Raw genomic sequence first — 19680 nt, 5'->3', positions numbered from 1 at the left:
AACCAGTCTACCAACTGGCTGAATCGAGCCAGTGCTGTTAACGGGGCAGTTGTTTCATTGCAGCACAGAAATAATGGCCTGTTCTTATGCAGTGGTCTGTTCTTATGCTGGCCACTCTGTGCTGCCCAGTCCTAACCTGCCAATGAACATTAGTTACTGTTTTTATTCTTCTGTTGGTTGTCACCCATGGAAACCATTTGCTTTGCTGAGAAACCACAGCAGCTACCTAACGCTGGTATGCAGCTAAGATTTCTCGATATAGCCTTCATGGAGAGGAGGGGTTGGACCAGTAGTTGTTTACTCGAGCCTTGGATTAGTATGACATAACTGGGTCTCAAATCTATTTTGTTCGTGGGAGATGAGATGAAACAGTGAAATCTGCTATTATTTAATGCTTCTTGCTCTATTCTGACTCTCGCGTTTCCCCAAAGCCAGTAGCTTTCTCTGTATGATAAAAGGGCCCAGGCAGAGGAGGTGAGATGCTTTCACTGGCAAGCTGCAGATAAAGGTGGCACTAATAGGGAGCTGCAGACAAGCATATTTCTGCCTTTAGGTTAGCTGCTACCATCTCAAAACTTATTAAATGCTGTAAGGAGTCATTTGGGGGTGGGGGGAATTCCATCATGTACCGAATAATTAAGACAAAGTTCTGCCCTCACATACCAGGAAACTATGAAATCTCTGTAATAATTTCAGTTTGGAAGGAGATGCACTTTGTGCATGCTTTACGTTATCTGTTCTAAACCTTAGACTTGGCTTTAAATGTGTGCAGGTTGTGGGTCACAGCCTTATCAATTCACTGAAATGCATACCTGCCTAGTTCCCATTGGAGGCTGTGAGGCCAGATGTCCTTAAACACAGTTACTCAAGTTTCATAGGGATGTTTTCGGGCTTGTTCATTTACTAATTCTCTCTTGATGTTGAATGTAATTGACTAGTGTCATGGTAGGCTTTCACTTTGATTCAAAACAGCATTTGAGAAGGAGGAGCCTGTTCACTGGAAGAGGGTGGCGTCTGCTGGGCTCCCCATTTGCAGTATCAGCTGCCTTTTTAAGCTCACCGAAGGTCAAAAGTGAACCAGTTCTGGGGAATTCAGAATGCCTCCTGTTTAATCCCCCCTTTCCCCTCTCCTGTGCCTCTGATCTCATTTACCCTCTTCCTTGAGTCACAGGTTGGTAACCTGTAGCCATTGGGCCTCATGCAGCTCCAACCTTATTTTATGCAGTTCCCAGTGCTGGAAGCTGCCATTATCTTCCATCCCATTAGTGTTCCTTCCTACCTACTCATCACTTCCCTTTCTTGCCACTAATTTGTATGTGTGTATGTAGCACACTAAAGTCAGAAATGATGCACTTTCAAAAACAATAGGTGCGTTGTACACACACACAATCCTCTACATACTTATACAATAACAACACCATTAAATGCAATAGGTTAGTTTCTGTGTAGGACTAGGAATTCCAATCTGAAGTAGCCATGATTACCTTGAACCCAGAACACTTTCGTTTACCAACCTTCAACAAGATTTGTCCCTTCAGGACTGTGGACCTTGGCCGGGACAAAAGTTTGTGTTACCCCCATGTGACCTTACGTCTTCCACTACGTTCTGGTCATATTTCATTTCAGCTTCAAGGTTCACTTTTGAGTCTTTTGTGATTCCCCTGAGCATTGTGCAAAAGATGGTGGCCTGCTTTGAAACAGCACCATGTCTGGGAGTTAATGTGACAGGTATGTAAGTAAGTATACATGTATTGCCCTTTTTGTGAGTAGGCTGTGTCCTCCAAGGAAAAGTTTCCGTGACCCTCAGTGCACCTGTGCTTGAGATCATTGGAGAGTAGGACACTCTTGGCAGCGGCACAGAATGAATGCTGAAAATAGGTGATGGTATCGTACAGACAAAACAAATCTTCTGTAAGGTTTTTTTTTTCCATTTGAGTTTCCATGGAAGACAAGCTGGGGGAACAAAGGTGGAACTAGACTTCTCTTTGAATTTACATGGCTGGCGCCAATAGATATTTGTGAGCTTTAGACATGTGGATGGGGACTCAGTCAAGGCCAGAAAGAGTCCCTTGTATCTTGGTTAAATCAGGTGCAAGTCCTTAATTGAAGTTAAGGAACTTTCTTCTGCCCAGGAACTTAAAAGTATTGCAGTCTTGTCACTTTCAAATGCTGGTGCCTGTTTCATCATGGCAAGGAGAAGGAAGCTTTGAAGCTGGGAGAACTTAATTTTGTTTGGAAGGTGTTATTTTTAGATCCAAAGCGACCTCAAAACATCAGTTTGTCTGTCATCCTCCGTTTCTTACAAGTTGTTTGCCTGCTAGAGTGCATTGCAATAAAATAATGGCTTAACGGCAGGGATGGTGAACCTGTGAGACTACAGATGTTGTCCTATTAGCACCCAGCCAGCATGGGCAATGGGCCAATTGTATATGCTTATGCAAGTTAGACTAGCATATACAACTAGATTCATGCACTTGAATCTGAATTGAAACTTAGTTCACAGGTTAAGAACAAGAATTGGTAGCGTTACTTTATGCTTCTGCAAACTTCAGTAAATCATGTACGGCCCCTAATTTAATTTATTCTTGCTTCACAAGGAATGGATATGGATGTTAAGAAGCAGGGCAGCCTTGGAGTCAAGAGGTGAATAAGGAAGGCAGGGAAGCAGTCACTCATTCCCCACCTCCAAGCAGGAGAGAAGTGCTGCCACACCGTCTTCCCCTGGCTACACCACTTAAAATTAGGTGTACAGCCTGGTCTAGGTGGGACTGCTCCCCCTAGAAGAAGCAGATGCCTACTTAGAGTGGGACTCCTAGATCCACATCTGTCACTTAATGCCTTAGTGGCCCAGAATGCCTTTTACCAACTTTGGCTGGTTTGCCTTTCCTGAACAGGGGTAGCCCAGCCACTGACCCATGTTCTAGTAACCTCAGTTTCTATCACTAATGATATGGCAGTGACTATCTCACTAGCTGCTTCTGGGCCTGATGCAAAGTGGCAATGCTTATCTTTAAGGCCACAAACAGCCTGGAACCTAAACAAATGAAAGGAGCACCTGCCCCAGGCTTATTCTGCCCATTCACGAGGAGCTGTGTCTATTCTCTGTGCCTCCTTAGCAATAGATAGCCTGCTTTGTATTTTTAGTTGCTCTTCCTGTTTTGATGTATTGAATGAGTTTGTATATTATGGTGTGCTTTGTGACTGTGTGTATTTTTATTATGTATCTGTACCCCGCTTTGGGATGAAGGGGAGGCAAAAAGTAGCCGTAAGTTAATAAGATAAATAAATAGAACTGCACTTTCCCTTTTCTGGAAGGGAGTGTCAGTCTGAAGGGTGTGACTCACAGATGTGCCAGTCCCATATCTGAAAATAAACTTCAAATAAATTTCAGATACTTTGTAGAAGACTGCTTTCAGCTGGTTGTATGGGCCATAATTTTCTCTATCCACATTTCAGACATCATAATGATGCTCAAGGATGCCCTCCCATATTTCAAAGGGAAAGCCAAAAATAGACCTCCTCTGAATAACTAAAAGAAGCAAAACTTCCGGAGGAGCAACAGTGTTAGTCTATTGCAGCAAAAACAATGGCCGTGTTTGTATATCATGTTAAACCCAAGGGTAGGGAACATTTCTGGCTAACTTCGGCAGGTGGGGTGGTCAACGCAAGCGGCAAATCACTTTGCATAATTGCAATGCCAGATGATCAATAGGTGGGTTGTCCTGCTCACCTGTCAGCTTGCCAAAGTGCTTCCCAATTGCCCAATAGGCAGCTGCCACCCAGTGCCAGGTTTGCATATGGGCTGAGTGGGCTTCAGCCCAGAGACTCAGACTCTAGAGGGGCCTTGGCCTCTTGCCTGGTTTTATTTTATTTTAAAAAGGCAGATTTTACTCTCTAGGCCCAGTTGCTAAGTAACATTAAGCACATGATGTATGAGTCTGTTTAGTAAAGTTCATGGAGGCTTTAAAGCTACTTGGATTCAAATGATAAAGTCAGCTATTAAGCAATTCAGATGTTCAGATCACTGGACAAAGGTCCATTGGAATATTAACACTGCAATGGACCTTTTGCCGTTTTGAAGCAAGCATTCAAAAACCCAGCCTGGTTCTGCTCAAATAATTTATTCTACTCCATCAAAGTCAATGGAGAAATCTACCCAGTCTACTGTTTTGTGTGCAGACTTTTCTCTAACCAAACTACCTCAACTATAGCTCTACTTCTCGATTTGATTATTGGCACCACGTTTATCTTGTTCAAACCCATGGAAATTCTAAAAATCATATGAACTCCATGTTAACAAACTTAACAAGAAAGCTTGTGATGAAACTGAAAAAGGAGATTCTAGATGACAGGGTGAAAAGCTTCTGCAGAAAATGGAAGAATTTGAATTCATTTCCATGCTTCACCTTTGGAGGCATTTGCTAGACCAATCTCATAGGGTTAGCAAGTCACTCCAAAGTTTGCAAAATGAGCTCATGTGCAGATATTTACAGCTCACTATTGCAGTCTGTATCAAACATTCAGGCTAATTTTGATGAAATCGAACAGCAAGCAAAATTTACTCTACCAGATGTAGAGTACGAATCTGTGAAAAGAAGGCAGGGGATCAATGATGAGACAGCACCCGAACCCAGTGATGGCCAAACATGGCCCTCCAGCTGTTTTGGGACTACAGTTCCCATCATCCCTGACCACTGGTTCTGTTAGCTAGGGATGATGGGAGTTGTAGTCTAAAAAACAGCTGGAGGGCCAAGTTTGGCCATCACTGCCTTAGACAGACTTTCTCTAAGAGACATGCTTAGGGTAAATTCATTTATCCCCATCATGAAGTCAACCTAGACAGAACAGCAACTGTGTATAGGAGTGCAGCTGGCAATTTTCCATTTTTGGTGAACCTGCAAACAGCCAAGGAACAGACTCACAATGGTGTTTGAGATGCTGATGCAAGAGTATCCAAAGGATGCTGAGGGTAGTCTAGTCCATGATCTCTTGCACTTCCACCTGTGCGTTAAACAAGCTCACCACCAAGATATGTATCAAATAATATTCCTGGAAAAAAATTGGACAGCTTTTCCCAATGTGGAAACAATTTTCAGATTGTTCCTCTGTTTAATGGTCACAAACTGTACTGGCAAAAGATCATTTTCTAGACTAAGAAGGATAAAGAATGATTTACGGTCAACAATGTCCTGAGATTGGTTGTCTGATCTAATCATGCTCTGCATAGAAAATGATGAACTGCGACTTACTGATTTTAATGATATAATTGATACATTTGCATCCAAAATAACTTGAAAGAAACTGTTCCGACTTTGTATGTAGTGTAATGTTACAGCATAGCTATGATTCCCCTATGAATGTTCTGTGTGAATGTTTTCATTACTTCCATACTTTTGTAAACTTATTAAAGATTATAAATTTATTTTTAAAAATAGGCTTTTTATCAGTGCTAAAATTTGAGCAATCTTCTAGTTTCATTGCATAGATAAAGAAGAGAACAAGATTTTGTTTCTCATGATCATATGCTATTAAGTTTGGGCCTCCCAAGCTATCCTAGTTTAGGACGTCCAGTTGCTTTAATCTGGGCCTGCTGCCACCTGTACATTAAACCATAGTCAATGGTTAGCAGTGGCTAAATGTGAGTGAGAAGCATATTGGTGCTCACTGCCCAAATGTCCCCACTTTGCTCTTCTGCATTTTTGCTGAGCTGGGAGCAACAAGCAGCTAGCTTTTGGCTTGTTGTGTCATCCAAACTTGTGCTCATGGTTTGATTCCTCAAAACAAACCACAAATGGTAAGCCAAGAACAAATGTTGTGCATTTGCATTGCCCATAGTTAAATGTTATAGTCTGACATGATATGCAAGGCAGGCCACTTTGTTCTGTTAAAGACTAACAAATCTATTGTGTCATAAGGTTTTATGGGATAGATGCATGAAGTGAGCTCCTCCAGATTTCAGGCATAAGGGGAAAGGGAAGAGAATGTTGTAAATATTGGGTTCAAAACTGTTCCTTAGAAAGCCAGTACTGGCAGAAATTGAACAATGCGGACAGACTGCTTCAATCTACTCTCTCTGTTCCCTCCCCACTTGTTTTTCAGATGAAAGGATCTGTTCTCCACCATTTATGGAGTTGACAAGTGCTTGTGGAGGTGACACGTTGCAGCAAATAGAGAAGAATGGAATTGCATTCCCATTCAGTACGTCAACAGACTTTGCATTTCGCCTAATAATAGGCAACTAGAGTATTATCCCCTGAAATGTATTCTGATAATCAGCACATCTCAGAAAAGAAGGTTGGAAACAGTACTTGGCTGTGGCCCTCGGAACGTTGTCCAGAATGGAATGTGGCCCCTAGGCTGGAAAACGTTCCCCCACCCCTAGACTAATGTGTGTGTCTTTGAAAGAAGATTCCACCTAAACATTAGGAAGAACTTCCTGACAGTAAGAGCTGTTCGACAGTGGAATTTGCTGCCAAGGAGTGTGGTGGAGTCTCCTTCTTTGGAGGTCTTTAAGCAGAGGCTTGACAACCATATGTCAGGAGTGCTCTGATGGTGTTTCCTGCTTGGCAGGGGGTTGGACTCGATGGCCCTTGTGGTCTCTTCCAACTCTATGATTCTATGATTTACTGTGTGTGTGCTGTACACTACATAGTATGCAGGAAAGCTCTCACCAAGCATCACAGTGTGATGCAACAGATTTCCCCATTGTTTGATTCTTTCCGGATTGTATGGAATGATTTTCCAGGGTCATTGTGAAAGACTCGAGTCCCTTATTATATTGGTGGCATTGAGAGAACGGTATTCCAAAACCGTGGTGGCCACCATAGAGAAAGTCCCTTTTCCCATGGCCACTCATCTTACAAACCATGTGGGTGAACACACCAGGAGGGCCCACAAAGCTGATCTTAACGTGTGGCCAGGTTGGGGCGGGCTGCAGGCAGACCAACAAAAAATTTGGGCCCAGTCCACTTAGTGCTTTAAAGGTTAAAACCATCCCTTTGCATTAGGCCCCAAAATGTACCAGCACAGCCTGTTACCAGTGCTGACCCTCTTGCCCCCAGCAGGGCTCTGGTAGTCACAGTGAAGAGTGTTTTGGTTTTGTTCTACCCTATTTACTCAAAGTTAGCATTTCTCCTTTTTTGTTTGTGTAGTCTGTAAGACAAGAGTGGCCCATGGAACCAACTCGCATGAGGTGAGTATCTCCATCTTCTGCCTGATGAAAAATTAAAAAGTGCCATTGTTGGGGGTCCTAGTAGAAAAAGAGGAGAGAAACTGCCCCCATTGGTATTTTTGTTTATATATCTGAAGGAGAAGTAGGGAAGGTTCTTCTCTTTTTTAAAAAAATTCAGAAGTCATTGCTAAGGCTGCATCTTAATGTTTTAATGTTGTATTTTAATCTTGTTTTTTTAAATTGTATTTTAATCAACTTGTTTTTATTATTGGTTGTTAGCTGCCCTGAGCCCGGTCTTGGCTGGGGAGGGCGGGGTATAAATTATTATTATTATTATTATTATTATTATTATTATTATTATTATTATTATCATTAATTGTCTCATAACTCATTAACTGTTTTCTCATTCTGCAAGCCAATTTAATAAACACTTGATACCCACTTGAAATACTATTATTGAAGGGTTCTTCTCCAAATTAACATTAGAGAGTTCCTAATTCTATTCAGCACAGAGACATTTTTAAAAATTCTAACCACTAAATGTCAGCCCTTTACCTTTAGCTACCTGGAAGGTATTCAGACTCTGCATTGACAGGCAGGCATTGTAAAAAGAGAGCTTCATACCTGTGCAGCAACTGATAGGAATGCCTCTTTAGGTCTACATGTTATCCACATGCAGCACACACTGATAAAAGGATGCTCTTTGCTGCTCTTGGGTTACTTGACGGAAAAGTATGGAATAAAGCTTAAGAAGAAGTTAATTAAATTCTGAACCCAAATCTTCAGCAAAGCAGTGGCACCGACTTCAAAGATGCAGTGGGCTGGCTATTGGTTTGCTTTTAAAGAGTTTTTCGTGTTAAATTATACTTTGTACTTTTAAAGTACAGATCCTCAGGGTCCCTTGCAACTCTTCGATTCTATGATTCCATGATTCTAAAGTTAGCGCAGCAGGTGAGAAGCTAGCTGTCGGCTTGAATAGGCAGGGGCAGCAAAGTGTCCCCAACTGCTCAGTACAAAAGAAACCATAACAGTGGCTCAACAGAAGTCACACAGACCCTGCCCAGAAAGCTGGATACGGACCATTGGTTCATTGCTGTGTCATGCAAAACTGCTAAAATAAAAGGTTTTATTGTCAGTCCATACTTGTTCATTAAAGGTTTAAAATGTTATTTTTGCTCGTATGAGATCTCTGATAAGCATCTTTGGTTTCTTTCAGTCTCCTTCCCACCCCCCACCCCTAAACCAAACGCTGCATAAAATAATTCATCCACTTGGCAATTTGCATGACGAACACACCCAAGGTGCAAGGTGGAAGCCGCACCTTCTCCAGACTTAAAAATGATTATGTGTGCATCTGTGTTACTGCTGCAGGGAGCCACTGGTACGACAGTGATCCTGTACGCCACATAATGTGCGTTAATTATGCTTAATTGCGAGTCCTTGTTGAGGTAAGAATATGTGGTTTCCCCTCTCCATTTTCCAGATGGCCATCATATTCAACCAAGAAGGCCTGAAAGCTATCCAGCCTCCGTGTGTGATCCAAAGCTTCATCAACCACAACGCCGTCCTATACAAAGTCTTTGTGGTTGGAGAGTCATACACTGTGGTGAAGAGACCGTCTCTGAAGAACTTCTCAGCAGGCATTTCAGGTAAACCTCTGAGAATGGCACTTTTGGTGCAAGCCTGAACGGGAAAGAAATCTTGGTGACCAAAGGAGAGGATTCCTCTGAACCTGCCTTCTCAAGAATGGGGCTTTAGGTCATGATGGATAATCACGTTTGTCGTTGTTGTTTTGCAGTAAATGGTCTGCTTTTTCTCACATCTGCACAGAATCCAGATGTCTTTGTTTGAGGGGAAACCTTTGGTTGGAAATGTATCACATTTTTCCAGCACACAGCCCATCATATTGTGTGTGCGCGCATGCATTGCTTTTGCAAGTGTTGTGAGGAGCCACGTGACCTGCTTGTGACATCACTGGTGCCTCCCCCCCAATATTTTTCTTTTCAAAAATACAACAACAGTTTAATTAAAAGCTCCTGTCCTCTCCCTTTTGCAGCAAAGGTACCGTCTCCCTGCCCATTATGTTGTGATGAAGTATTGCAGTGCTCGTTCTGGATTGGTGCAAGTGAAGGGATGATGTAAAATCGTCCCAGGACTTCTAAACAAGTTGCAAATATCGCAAAGACACATAGAGCTCCTGGGTTACACTGCCCCCTGGTGTTGCATTTATCTATTCAAATCCCTTAACGAGCCAAGAATAATGATTTGCATGCAGAAGGGAGGGTTTTCTGCTGCCTGTACAGCACAGTAATCACCAAAAATCACCAGCTCCAGAGTTCTGTTTTAACGTTTATGCTTTTCTTACTATTACACGCTGCAGATAGAGAATCGATATTTTTCAACAGCCACAACGTATCAAAGCCAGAATCCTCTTCAGTCCTAACAGAAGTAAGTATAACAAGGCCTATTTCTGAATACAGTGAGTCAAGCAACAAAACAGATCTCAAGGCCCCTTTTTGCAACAATCTCTCCATTCCAAAGCCATTCTTTCCTGGTTTATTCTAGGAATGGTTGCTGCTACAGCACAGTTGCAAATCAAAATCATCCAAGAAAGCCGCTTGAAATGTTTTAATTGCACCTTTTATGTCACAGAAATGTAGGAAACTTACTTTATACCAAGTCAGACTGTTGTTTGCTGTGACTGGCAGTGGCCGCCAGAGTCTTGGGCGAAGGCTTTTCAGCACTTGATATTTATTCTTCTTCCTTTTTATAACTACCGTATTTTTTGCTCTATAAGACTCACTTTTTCCCTCCTAAAAAGTAAGGGGAAATGTGTGTGCGTCTTATGGAGCGAATGCAGGCTGCGCAGCTGTACCAGAAGCCAGAACAGCAAGAGGGATTGCTGCTTTCACTGCGCAGCGATCCCTCTTGCTGTTCTGGCTTCTGAGATTCAGAATATTTTTTTTCCTTGTTTTCCTCCTCCAAAAACTTGGTGCGTCTTATAGAGCGAAAAATACGGTAAATGGAAATGCCTTGGATTGGGGTTTTCTGCATGTGATGCATGCACTGTGGTACCCTCCCCCCATCAGGGTGCTGAACACGTAGTAATTCCCCACAGCACTCCTGAGAAGTGGACTCAAGGGGATTAATGGAGAATGGGTTACAGTGCAACAAAGTGTTTTCCTGACACTTGATGTAATAATGCAGTCCTTTTGAATTAATAAAAAGGAAACCGTAAACAGTGGCGCAATTTGAGCAGTGCATCTCAGCTCTGAGAAGTTTAAGGTCCACTCCCTCTGCAGTCACTTATGGGAGGATAAATGTACAGCGGAACCTCGGTCGTTGAACGTAATCTGTTCTGGAAGACCATTTGACTTCCGAAACCTTTGACAACCGAGGTGCAATGGGAGATCGGCGAATTCCATTGAGAAAATGGAGAAACGCGCCTTAGAAGCCATTCGACTTCCGAGGCGCATTTGAAAACAGAAGCATTCACTCCTGGGTTTTCGGCGTTCGGGTTCCGAATCGTTCGACTTCTGAGATGCTCGAAAACCGAGGTTCCCCTGTACTTGTGTTTTTCTCCTAGTCCGTAAGACCCCTTCTTGATTAGTCACTTTCGTATCCTAGATATCAGATGTGGCTTGCACTGGCTGCGCAGTAGGAAATGGGACGAAAGAGTGAATTAGTTGGTCCCACTGCCCTAAACTCCATTTGTAAGGCTAGCCAGTGTGGTTTCACTTGGCTACGACTCCCAGCCTCCCTGACCATTGCTGTCCTGGCTGAGCCTGCTGAGAGTTGAAGTCCAACAACATCTGGAGTGCAACTTGGTGTCTATCATTACTCTATTCAGCAGCCATGTGGCCGCTAGAGGTGAAGTGAGATGTGCCACCTGACTTGCCACCACTGTGCCGCCCGCTTCCGTCCTAGCACCCTGCTGCCATGGTGCAAAAAGACAGACATTGCTTGCTCAGTGGTTCTTCACCTTCCTCTCCTTGCCCCAGCAGCCCCTCAAAATCTTCTTCAGGGATTTTGGGGCACACTTTTAGGGCGTACAAGAATTTGTAGGAGGGAGAAGAAATCTGCTGGATACAGCTTGTTGGTCGATCTTGTACTCAGAAGTCATTTAAAATAAGGGTGTATTAGCAGTTGCTGTTTTCCCTTGATGTGCTAACAGCCCATGTGCATGTTTACCACTTAAAGCACTACACCTGAACCTTTAGAAAAGTTACATGAGTAACTAAGTCCATCGTAACTTTTCCATGATTGCGTGGCTTTGAGGTCATCCTATGAGCATCAGATTCAAAGTGTTGGTGTTGACTGATAAAGCCCTAAACGGCCTCGGTCCTGTATACCTGAAGGAGCGTCTCCACCCGCATCGTTCAGCCCGGACACTGAGATCCAGCGTCAACGGCCTTCTGGTGGTTCCCTCATTGTGAGAAGTGAGGTTACAGGGAACCAGACAGAGGGCCTTCTCAGTAGTGGCGCCCACCCTGTGGAATGCCCTCCCATCAGATGTCAAAGAGATAAACAACTACCTGACATTCAGAAGACATCTGAAGGCAGCCCTGTTCAGGGAAGTTTTTAATATTTAATGGTGCATTGTTTTTAACACTTGATTGGGAGCCGCCCAGAGTGGCTGGGGAAACTCAGCCAGATGGGCGGGGTATAAATAATAAATTATTATTATTATTATTATTATTATTATTATTATTATTATTATTACCTCCCTCTTCTAAAGTCTCATAACTGAAAGCAATATATAATGCAGTTACCATAGAGTATTATAAAAAGCACAAGACACTCTTCCATGGCTGTCATTAATCAATGATTAAAAAATAAAAAAAATCTGCCAGCAGTAAAATAGGAAACTGTCTTGGAGACAAAACACACACACCAGTTTTTAAACTTCTCTCTCTCTCTCTCTCTCTCTCTCTCTCTCTCTCTCTCTCTCTCTCCATTATAGCTAGATAAAATAGAAGGTGTGTTTGAGAGGCCAAATGATGACGTCATTCGGGCAATCTCGAGGACACTGAGGCAAGCCCTGGGTGTTTCTCTCTTTGGGATTGACATCATCATTAACAACCAGACTGGTCAGCATGCTGTCATCGATATAAATGCATTCCCAGGTAAGAGCAGGCTGCTACATATCATATGAGAGCATCTGCAAGCATTGCGATGGATGTGGAAAATACCTTCTGCAGCATACCCATTGCAGGGGTCTTATTTGCCCAAGGACTTCCACTGCACAATGGCACTTGCCTTTCCTCTCCTCTCCCCACCCCAAATCTGCTGTGACATGTTGAGGGTGGGGAGGAACCCAGAACAGATTTGGGGGACGCACGAGAGGAGAGGGAGGGGAAGTTTTGTTGCGCAACAGAAGCCCTTGTGTCAACAGGACGACTTTGTTGGACCTCACATGTGAGTACAGATACTTCTTTAACACCAGCATATACGTTTCTGGAAAGCGACCCAATCAGCTTCCCCAGTCATGCTTATACTTGCATGTAATGCCCATGCACTTTGTGATTTTGCAGGAAACAGTGGAGCAGCACTCACCTTCCCTGCAATGTTCCTACTATGATGGCGGGAGGTTGAGAGGGAAAACTTGGACAGCAGTAAACTAGAAACCGGAGTTTCATTGATAATGAGAAATTGGTGTTATGAATTGAAATCTCTTAACCACAACAAAAACCAATTTCAGGATATGTTTCCTGTATTTAGATTAACATTTCTCGCTAAGTATAGCACCTAAAAATATCCAGGTTTCCCCTACTTTATCCCATGTTTGCTTTATTCTGTCATGAGGATTTATCATTCTCTGGAAAAGAATTTCACTTTAAAATATTGCAGCTAGGAACATGGTAGGTTTGCTTTGCTTTATGGCACTCGATGTCATCACCTCTAGAGAGGAAATGTGCTTTTTGCCCTTCCTTCCACAATCAGACACTTGGGGGCTGTTCCAGCTAAGATGTTTTAGTGCTTAAAGTGCTCTAAAGACACTTTACTGCTCTCCCCTCCTCCAGTCACGTTGTGATCTGTATGAAAATCCATATTGCATACTATTTATCTCCTTGTACTCGTTTTCAAATGTATTCTATCCTTAAAAGTGCCTTTTAGGATGTTTTATAAGCTGAGAACCATATCCAGATTTCAGAAAACTGCGAGATCCAAAGAATAATTATATATTTGCTCTGAAAGGTAGGAAATAGTTCAGATCGCTTAAAATTGCAGACCCAGTGAAATGCTCCTCCATCACTTGGTAGGAGGTCTGAATTATACTAGAAAGAAAGAAAGAAAGAAAGAAAGAAAGAAAGAAAGAAAGAAAGAAAGAAAGAAAGATTTGATTTGTGAATTAGAATCCCTATTTCATCAGGAACTTTCACTGAGAGAATGGAAAAGGATGTAGGAATACTTCGGTTCAGTTCCAAGTGTGAATGAATGAGGATACATCAGGATAAGGGACAACTAAGCTAGGTAACTGATTTCTTCTCCCATGCTTCTGGAGGGAAGTTCTAGAGAACTAAACCCTTGAGCCATGCAAGAGAAGCACCTATGCTCCTCAAACTCAGAAAACACAAAGCCATCTTGGTAGGAAGGGGGAGATGGTAGTCAATGTTCAAATGTACCGATGTGGCTTCTCACAGACAACATAACACTTCCTCTTACTTCCCTGCTTCATCTTCTCTCACAACACAGAAAGGGAACAAGATCTGGCCCAGGAAAATAGTTGCAAATGCCAGTTCCTAGTAAATGAGTGGATTATCTTTGCTCACACTGGCAGGGAAAAGGTCACACCGTGGACCTTTTGGCTTGGGTTGTTCTGGGTGCATCATGGTTAGGAATGGATCTTGAGCACTGTCTGCCCTCTTCAATATTCCTAACAATGGCCTGCATAGTATGGTTTCACCAAAGGGGTAAAAAACTGGTCCAAGAGCCTTAGGTTAACTCTCTTGCCCTCTCTTGCAGTGACCTCTTTGGCGAGTAAAGGAATCACAAGGTGAATTAAGGGTTGTAATTTAAGGACACGATGGAGAACAAAACCACCGGAGCATGCAAACCCAAGTGATAGTCTTCTACTGTATGCTTTTAGGAGTATAGCTTAGAATTCGACTGTTACATTCCCACAAAAAAGGATCACTTTTTTAAAGGAGGGGATTTTATTAGTTTTCAATTCAAAAGGAGCTAGTCTAATAGGAAGACATCCATGCCTGACTGTTCCTCTTTCACATTCCCTTTTCAGGTTATGAGGGTGTCTCGGAGTTCTTCACAGACCTCCTGAATCACATAGCTGCCGTCCTGCAGGGGCAGTCACCGGAGGTGTCGCAGCTAAGTCGCAGCAAGCACCTGACAGAGCAGAGCAACAGCCTAGCGGGAGAGCGGACATGCTGTGCTAGCATGGGCTGCCGGAGCCTGGCGGGCAAAGACTCCTGGATTGTGGAGAACGAGACCAACAGCTCCGTGAAGCTTCAGCACCAGAGACTAGGCTGCAACTCCGCAGTGTCTCCTAGCTTCCAACAACACTGCGTTGCTACGTTGGCAACAAAAGCTTCCTCTCAATAACCCAATCAGTGCCATGGACTAAGAAAAAACTCTGTAGGCCCCAGGATCAGAACAGGATGGTTGGTAATGCAACTACGAAACAAATCTCTCTCGGTTCAGCGTGATTTGGGGAATGAAAAACAAAATTAGTGATCTGGGTCCACTTCATCAGATTCCTATTGTAGATTTGTAGTGAGTTTACACATACGTACGTGTGTGTGTGTGTGTGTGTGTGTGTGTCTTAAACACTAGAGCTTAATGTTGGAGGGTGGGGTCTCTGTCCCCCCCACTCCTTTCCTCTTTGTGATTATTAATGACCAGAATTTCAAGGATGAACTTCACAGAATCGATAAGGATTGTATTTGAAAATTTGCACATGCCAGTTCTTCTTCGTGACTCCTTCCCAGACCAGTCCAAAGAGTTAAGCACGAATGTCTATGGGTGCTTTTAAAGGATTTGGGACTAGGGCACAACCTACATGCCCAGAATTAGTTTTGGTTTGGTGGACGCTAAGGTTAGGGCCAGTTGCAAAATGTTCCCCCTTCTCTCATAAGAAAATTATGTACTTGTCAAGTGTGAACAGTCTGTTTTCCCAGTACATTTCTTATTGGCATAGGTTGACGCAACACTGCCATTTGTTCCTTTGGCGTATATGAATGTTGCTGTATTTGGCACAGGAGTAATCCGGGGCAATCCTTTTCAACCAGGCCTTTTTTAATTTTCTTGCTGCTTTGCTGATCCTGAGACTGCAAAGGGTCAACTAGTTTTGTGACCACTACTCCCCATCATTCGGTTTACTCAAAGGCAGAACCTTGTACAAAAAACCAACAACAGGTGGCAACTTTCATTACACTACCCACCCAACCCAATCACTCTTTGTGTTTGGCTGTCTCTCTCTTTCTCTCCTCACCTCCTCTCGTTGTCACCGGAATAGCGTCATTAGGGCAATGTTATAGAATCTATAACTTATTTCACAGCCTGCTTATACCTTAGGACCTGGTTGCAAAGCAAAAGTGCACCTTAAACTCTTTCAGCACACAATTCCTTTCAATTCTCCTGCCAGGAATTTTGTCCGCCGTTGTCCAGTTCCAAATCTTAAACCAAAATCAGTGGAGCTGGCCAGTATGTTGAGATGGCATTGTTGGTGAGATTGCCGGCTTCTTCCTTTTTGAAACAATCACTAAGTCGTTTAATTAAGGAAACGCTAGTAAGGGCTTATATCGGGCTTAGATACCGATGGAGCGAGTGAGCAGTTACATGGATTGTAGCTCCGAGGGCCAGTTCACACATGGTGAGTGCATGGTAAGAGGATATGTGTGCATGCAAGCCAGGCTGTGGCCCAGGCTGTACATGTGTTTTCTCTCCCAGCACACATTGTTTTCAGGGGAACGGAGCATGTCCATCATGCATGTCTGCCAGCCACTTCACATGTCACACGTTGCTTTGATGTACTGTTAATGCTAAAAGAATATGAACTGGCCTTAAGGACCCCACCCATTGGTCCCAAGAATGTTTGGATATGCAATAAAGAAAGAGAAACAGGGAGCAATTGATGAATTTTGGGGCACTGGAAGAGCCAGAGTGGGAGAATGACCACACACGTTTTGGAGACTTGACAAGTGTTTACCCTGCCCAACCTTAGGGGGGTGTTTTTTTGGAGAAAGGTTTATAAGTGTTGTTATTAGAGGGCAGCAGGGGGTGGGCTGGGGAGAGAATGCTAACTTTACTTAATATGTTTGTGTTTCATTTATAAACTCCGTTATAGAACGCCACAAGAAAGTAATAAACTTAATTAGCCACCCCACACCCTCTGAAAGAGGCTAACCTTTGTAAACTATTTCCCACGAGAGACCGCTAGCGCTTTCCGTACGAAATTTAGGCCACAGCAATCCTAAATAATTATCTTCCTCCCATGTCAGCCGTTGTGGAGGCATCAAAACAAATTGTACGGATTTGCCTGTGCATTTTTTAAAAACATGCATTTGGGGCGGGAGTGAAAAGTAGGTCAAACGTGGATTTTCTTCCTGTTGCTGGAAGCCTTTTCAAAGTTTGTGATGTAAAAAAAATAAATGAATGCAAACAGAACGTATTTCTCTAAAACCCTTTTAATCTTGGTGAGAAGCATCACTGAAAGCAACTGATTCTCCCCCTCCTCTCTGTCTGTAATGTTCAGTAATACAAGGTTTGGGATGTTATCATGTTGAGTGTTGCAAACCCTGTGCCACCTCATTGGCTGCCGTTGACATGAGTTGGGAAACCAGCAATGTGATGTACTGTCACAAACTTTGCTTTACTTACCATTATGGGCTGTGAGCAGCAGGAAGAGTCATGGGTTCTTGCCACAGAGGTCCTCAGGGAGCAAGCAGTCTACCATGATATATATTGTGGTACTGTGGCATCACTGGCTTACGGAGCTTTTTTAATTATTACTTCCCCCCACCTTTAAAAAAAAATTGAAGTGGCAATATTAAATTTGAGTTAAGGGGTGAGCAAGCTAGAAGAAGAGTCTGTTCGGTCTGGTTTAGTAATGGGAAAACATTTCAAAACTAACAATGTTTACATGAATCTGAGTATTGGATCCAATTACAGTGTATTTATGCTGTTTGCTAGATTTAATAATAAGCAAGGAATTATTTTCGCGGCTGCCTTCTAAATTGTGGTTGGCCTATTTTGCACTGCTTCATTTCTCCAAAATAAACTACTGAAATATAATTGTGCATTTTAATATTTGTTTAAAAATGATTATTTAATAAATTTTGTAATTTCTTTGAAGTTTTAACACAAAAATGCAGTCCAAATCTTGACTACCAATAGAACCTAACTTAAGTTTCATAGCCAAATAGGTTACCAGCCTCTTTCCTCCCATAGCTATAACTGAAGTTTATTGAAGTTTCATATCCTACAAATATTATGTAACAAGATGGTATTAACAACTGGCTTGATCAGCAAGTAAGTTGTAGTGCTGTTAGTATGACATTTACCTGTCAGTATCTTGGGTCAAACTAAGGATGGTGGATCTGTCCAACTCTGGTCTGTGTCAATTTCACACATGTTCATTCATAAGCCTGTTCCCATGTCCGCATGAATCAATGATTTTTGTTTTAAACCACACAAGAATTATTTTTAAATATGTATTTTATCACAAAATACATATTTGAACATGTTTTTTACATCAGTGTGTGTGTGCATTTCTAAACTTACATAATACTAAAATACACTTTTTAAAAAAGCATTTTCATATTATTATTATTTTTTTGAGCTGAGATCTCTTATCTCAAAATCTGGAGAATTGCAAACTCCAAAGGATAACCAGTTTGCAGTGGATTCTGCAGAAAATGAATTCCTCCAGCTTCTCTGCATCAGTCTTTCCATATGGCATGAAAAAGGAATGCAACTAATTCACACAAGTGCTGGGGAAGTAAGGGTGTGCTGTTGCAAATTGCAGAGCAATGAGCAAATGTTATTAAAAAATAAAGCTACATGAGTATAAAATCAACTTTTCATCTATGGGCCACAGGAGCATCAAAACTCTTGAACCCATATTTGAGGTGCTTCCAGATTTTAGTTTCCAGTGCCAGTTTGGTGTGTGTCCTTAACAGTCTGAAAGTATGCGTGATATTCCTTGTCATACATAGGGTGAAAACAGCTGTACATTTTTTTGTCTTCTGGAAAACACGCACACCTTATTGGGGCACCGTTTTTACTGAATGCATAAACAAATGTGAGTGGGAGCTTGCTGTCAAGTGCTGTCCCACTCCAGCATATAACCAGGGATCTAAATGCTGAAAATGGTTGGTAGAGGAGGCTCCCCGCTGCAGATTTTGCTTGTGGAGTGCTCTAAACACGGTAATTGTGATGCTTTGGAAGGAGTACAGTTTGGCAGCATGCACAGAGTCACTTGTTTCTTTATGCACAGAGAGAACTAATGCCTGAATAGGGCTATCGTCCTGCAGGTTTTCCTTGTTCAGTTGGAACAAGGAAAGGCCAGTGTTGGTTACCTATTGGCTAGCACCAGAGCTGTCATGGATACACCCAAGCCCTGGAACCATCTTGCTACTGAGTCAGGGGGAATTGTTTTTGTTTTGCTACTGTTCTTCAAACATTTGTAAATTTGGGGAAGGGGGAATTTACGCATTTATGCATAAATGTTGCTTTAATTTAAAATGAAAGGCAATCGCAGCCACCAGTGGGACAGGACCAAGGGTTAACATCTATACCTTTGGCAAGGGGAACAGCTAACTGAACCGCTGCTGCTGCTGTTCAGTAGATACATCTTTAACAGAAGTTGCAAAGAATTCTCGGACTGTCTGAGAATGTTAATGTTTGTGTGCACTTAGCAATGTCACTCTTAAAATAAGGCCCTGTCAGAAGGCAGCCACCGGGCTTTTTTTGTATTACAGAAACAGGTGCTTTGCCCATCCTTGTATGAACAGAAAGAAGACATTCACGCTAGTGTTTTGTGTACATAAGGATTGACAGATTTCAGAGTGCACTTGGGCATAAATCCACAGCCCATTCAGCTTCGCCCCCCAGTTCTGAAAAGCCCTTCCTTCTAGAAATAAACGTATATAAAACCTAGCTCTTTCAGTGTGAATGTAATGCCATTGCCATGAGCGCTGCCATGCTCTCCCAGTAGTGTGCAAAATAAGTCAAGAGTAAAGAATTTCTCAGAATCTGCTGTAATGTTATAGCCTAATTTATGTAAATTATTCATGGCACTGAACTGTACTTTAAAGAAATCAGCCATTGGAGTTACATGGGGCTACGTTATCCATATACCTGATTTATTATTATTGTCGTGGCTGACTGAAAACTACAAGAGTTTACCCCTCTGTTATTCCCCACACACCCATCACACCCTGGTTGACACTTGATTTCAAAAGCATTCTTGTGTGATTGGAAAATGTTGTCACGTGGTGGTGGATGCTGGCCATTTAATCAATAAAAACTACGTCTGTCATCCGTCTTGG

At 42.5% G+C, this 19680-nt stretch overlaps 1 protein-coding gene across 1 annotated transcript in view; it reads left to right on the top strand.

Annotated features, from left to right (window-relative positions):
- The window catches only part of ITPK1 (inositol-tetrakisphosphate 1-kinase), a 132605-nt gene extending 112935 nt beyond the window's left edge, over positions 1-19670 (top strand). The window contains exons 5-10 of the mRNA XM_083438773.1: positions 6100-6198; positions 7152-7192; positions 8655-8820; positions 9552-9619; positions 12135-12297; positions 14412-19670. Coding sequence (XP_083294899.1) covers positions 6100-6198; positions 7152-7192; positions 8655-8820; positions 9552-9619; positions 12135-12297; positions 14412-14731 — 857 coding nt within the window. The 3' untranslated portion in view covers positions 14732-19670. The remainder of the gene's footprint in view (positions 1-6099; positions 6199-7151; positions 7193-8654; positions 8821-9551; positions 9620-12134; positions 12298-14411) is intronic.
- Positions 19671-19680: the final 10 nt, after the last annotated feature.

This window comes from Podarcis tiliguerta (assembly GCF_965153285.1).
Source record: "Podarcis tiliguerta genome assembly, chromosome: 1".
NCBI classification, from domain to species: Eukaryota; Metazoa; Chordata; class Lepidosauria; order Squamata; family Lacertidae; genus Podarcis; species Podarcis tiliguerta.
Note: the sequence above shows the minus strand (reverse complement) of the source record. Positions and strands in the feature narration are given on the sequence as shown.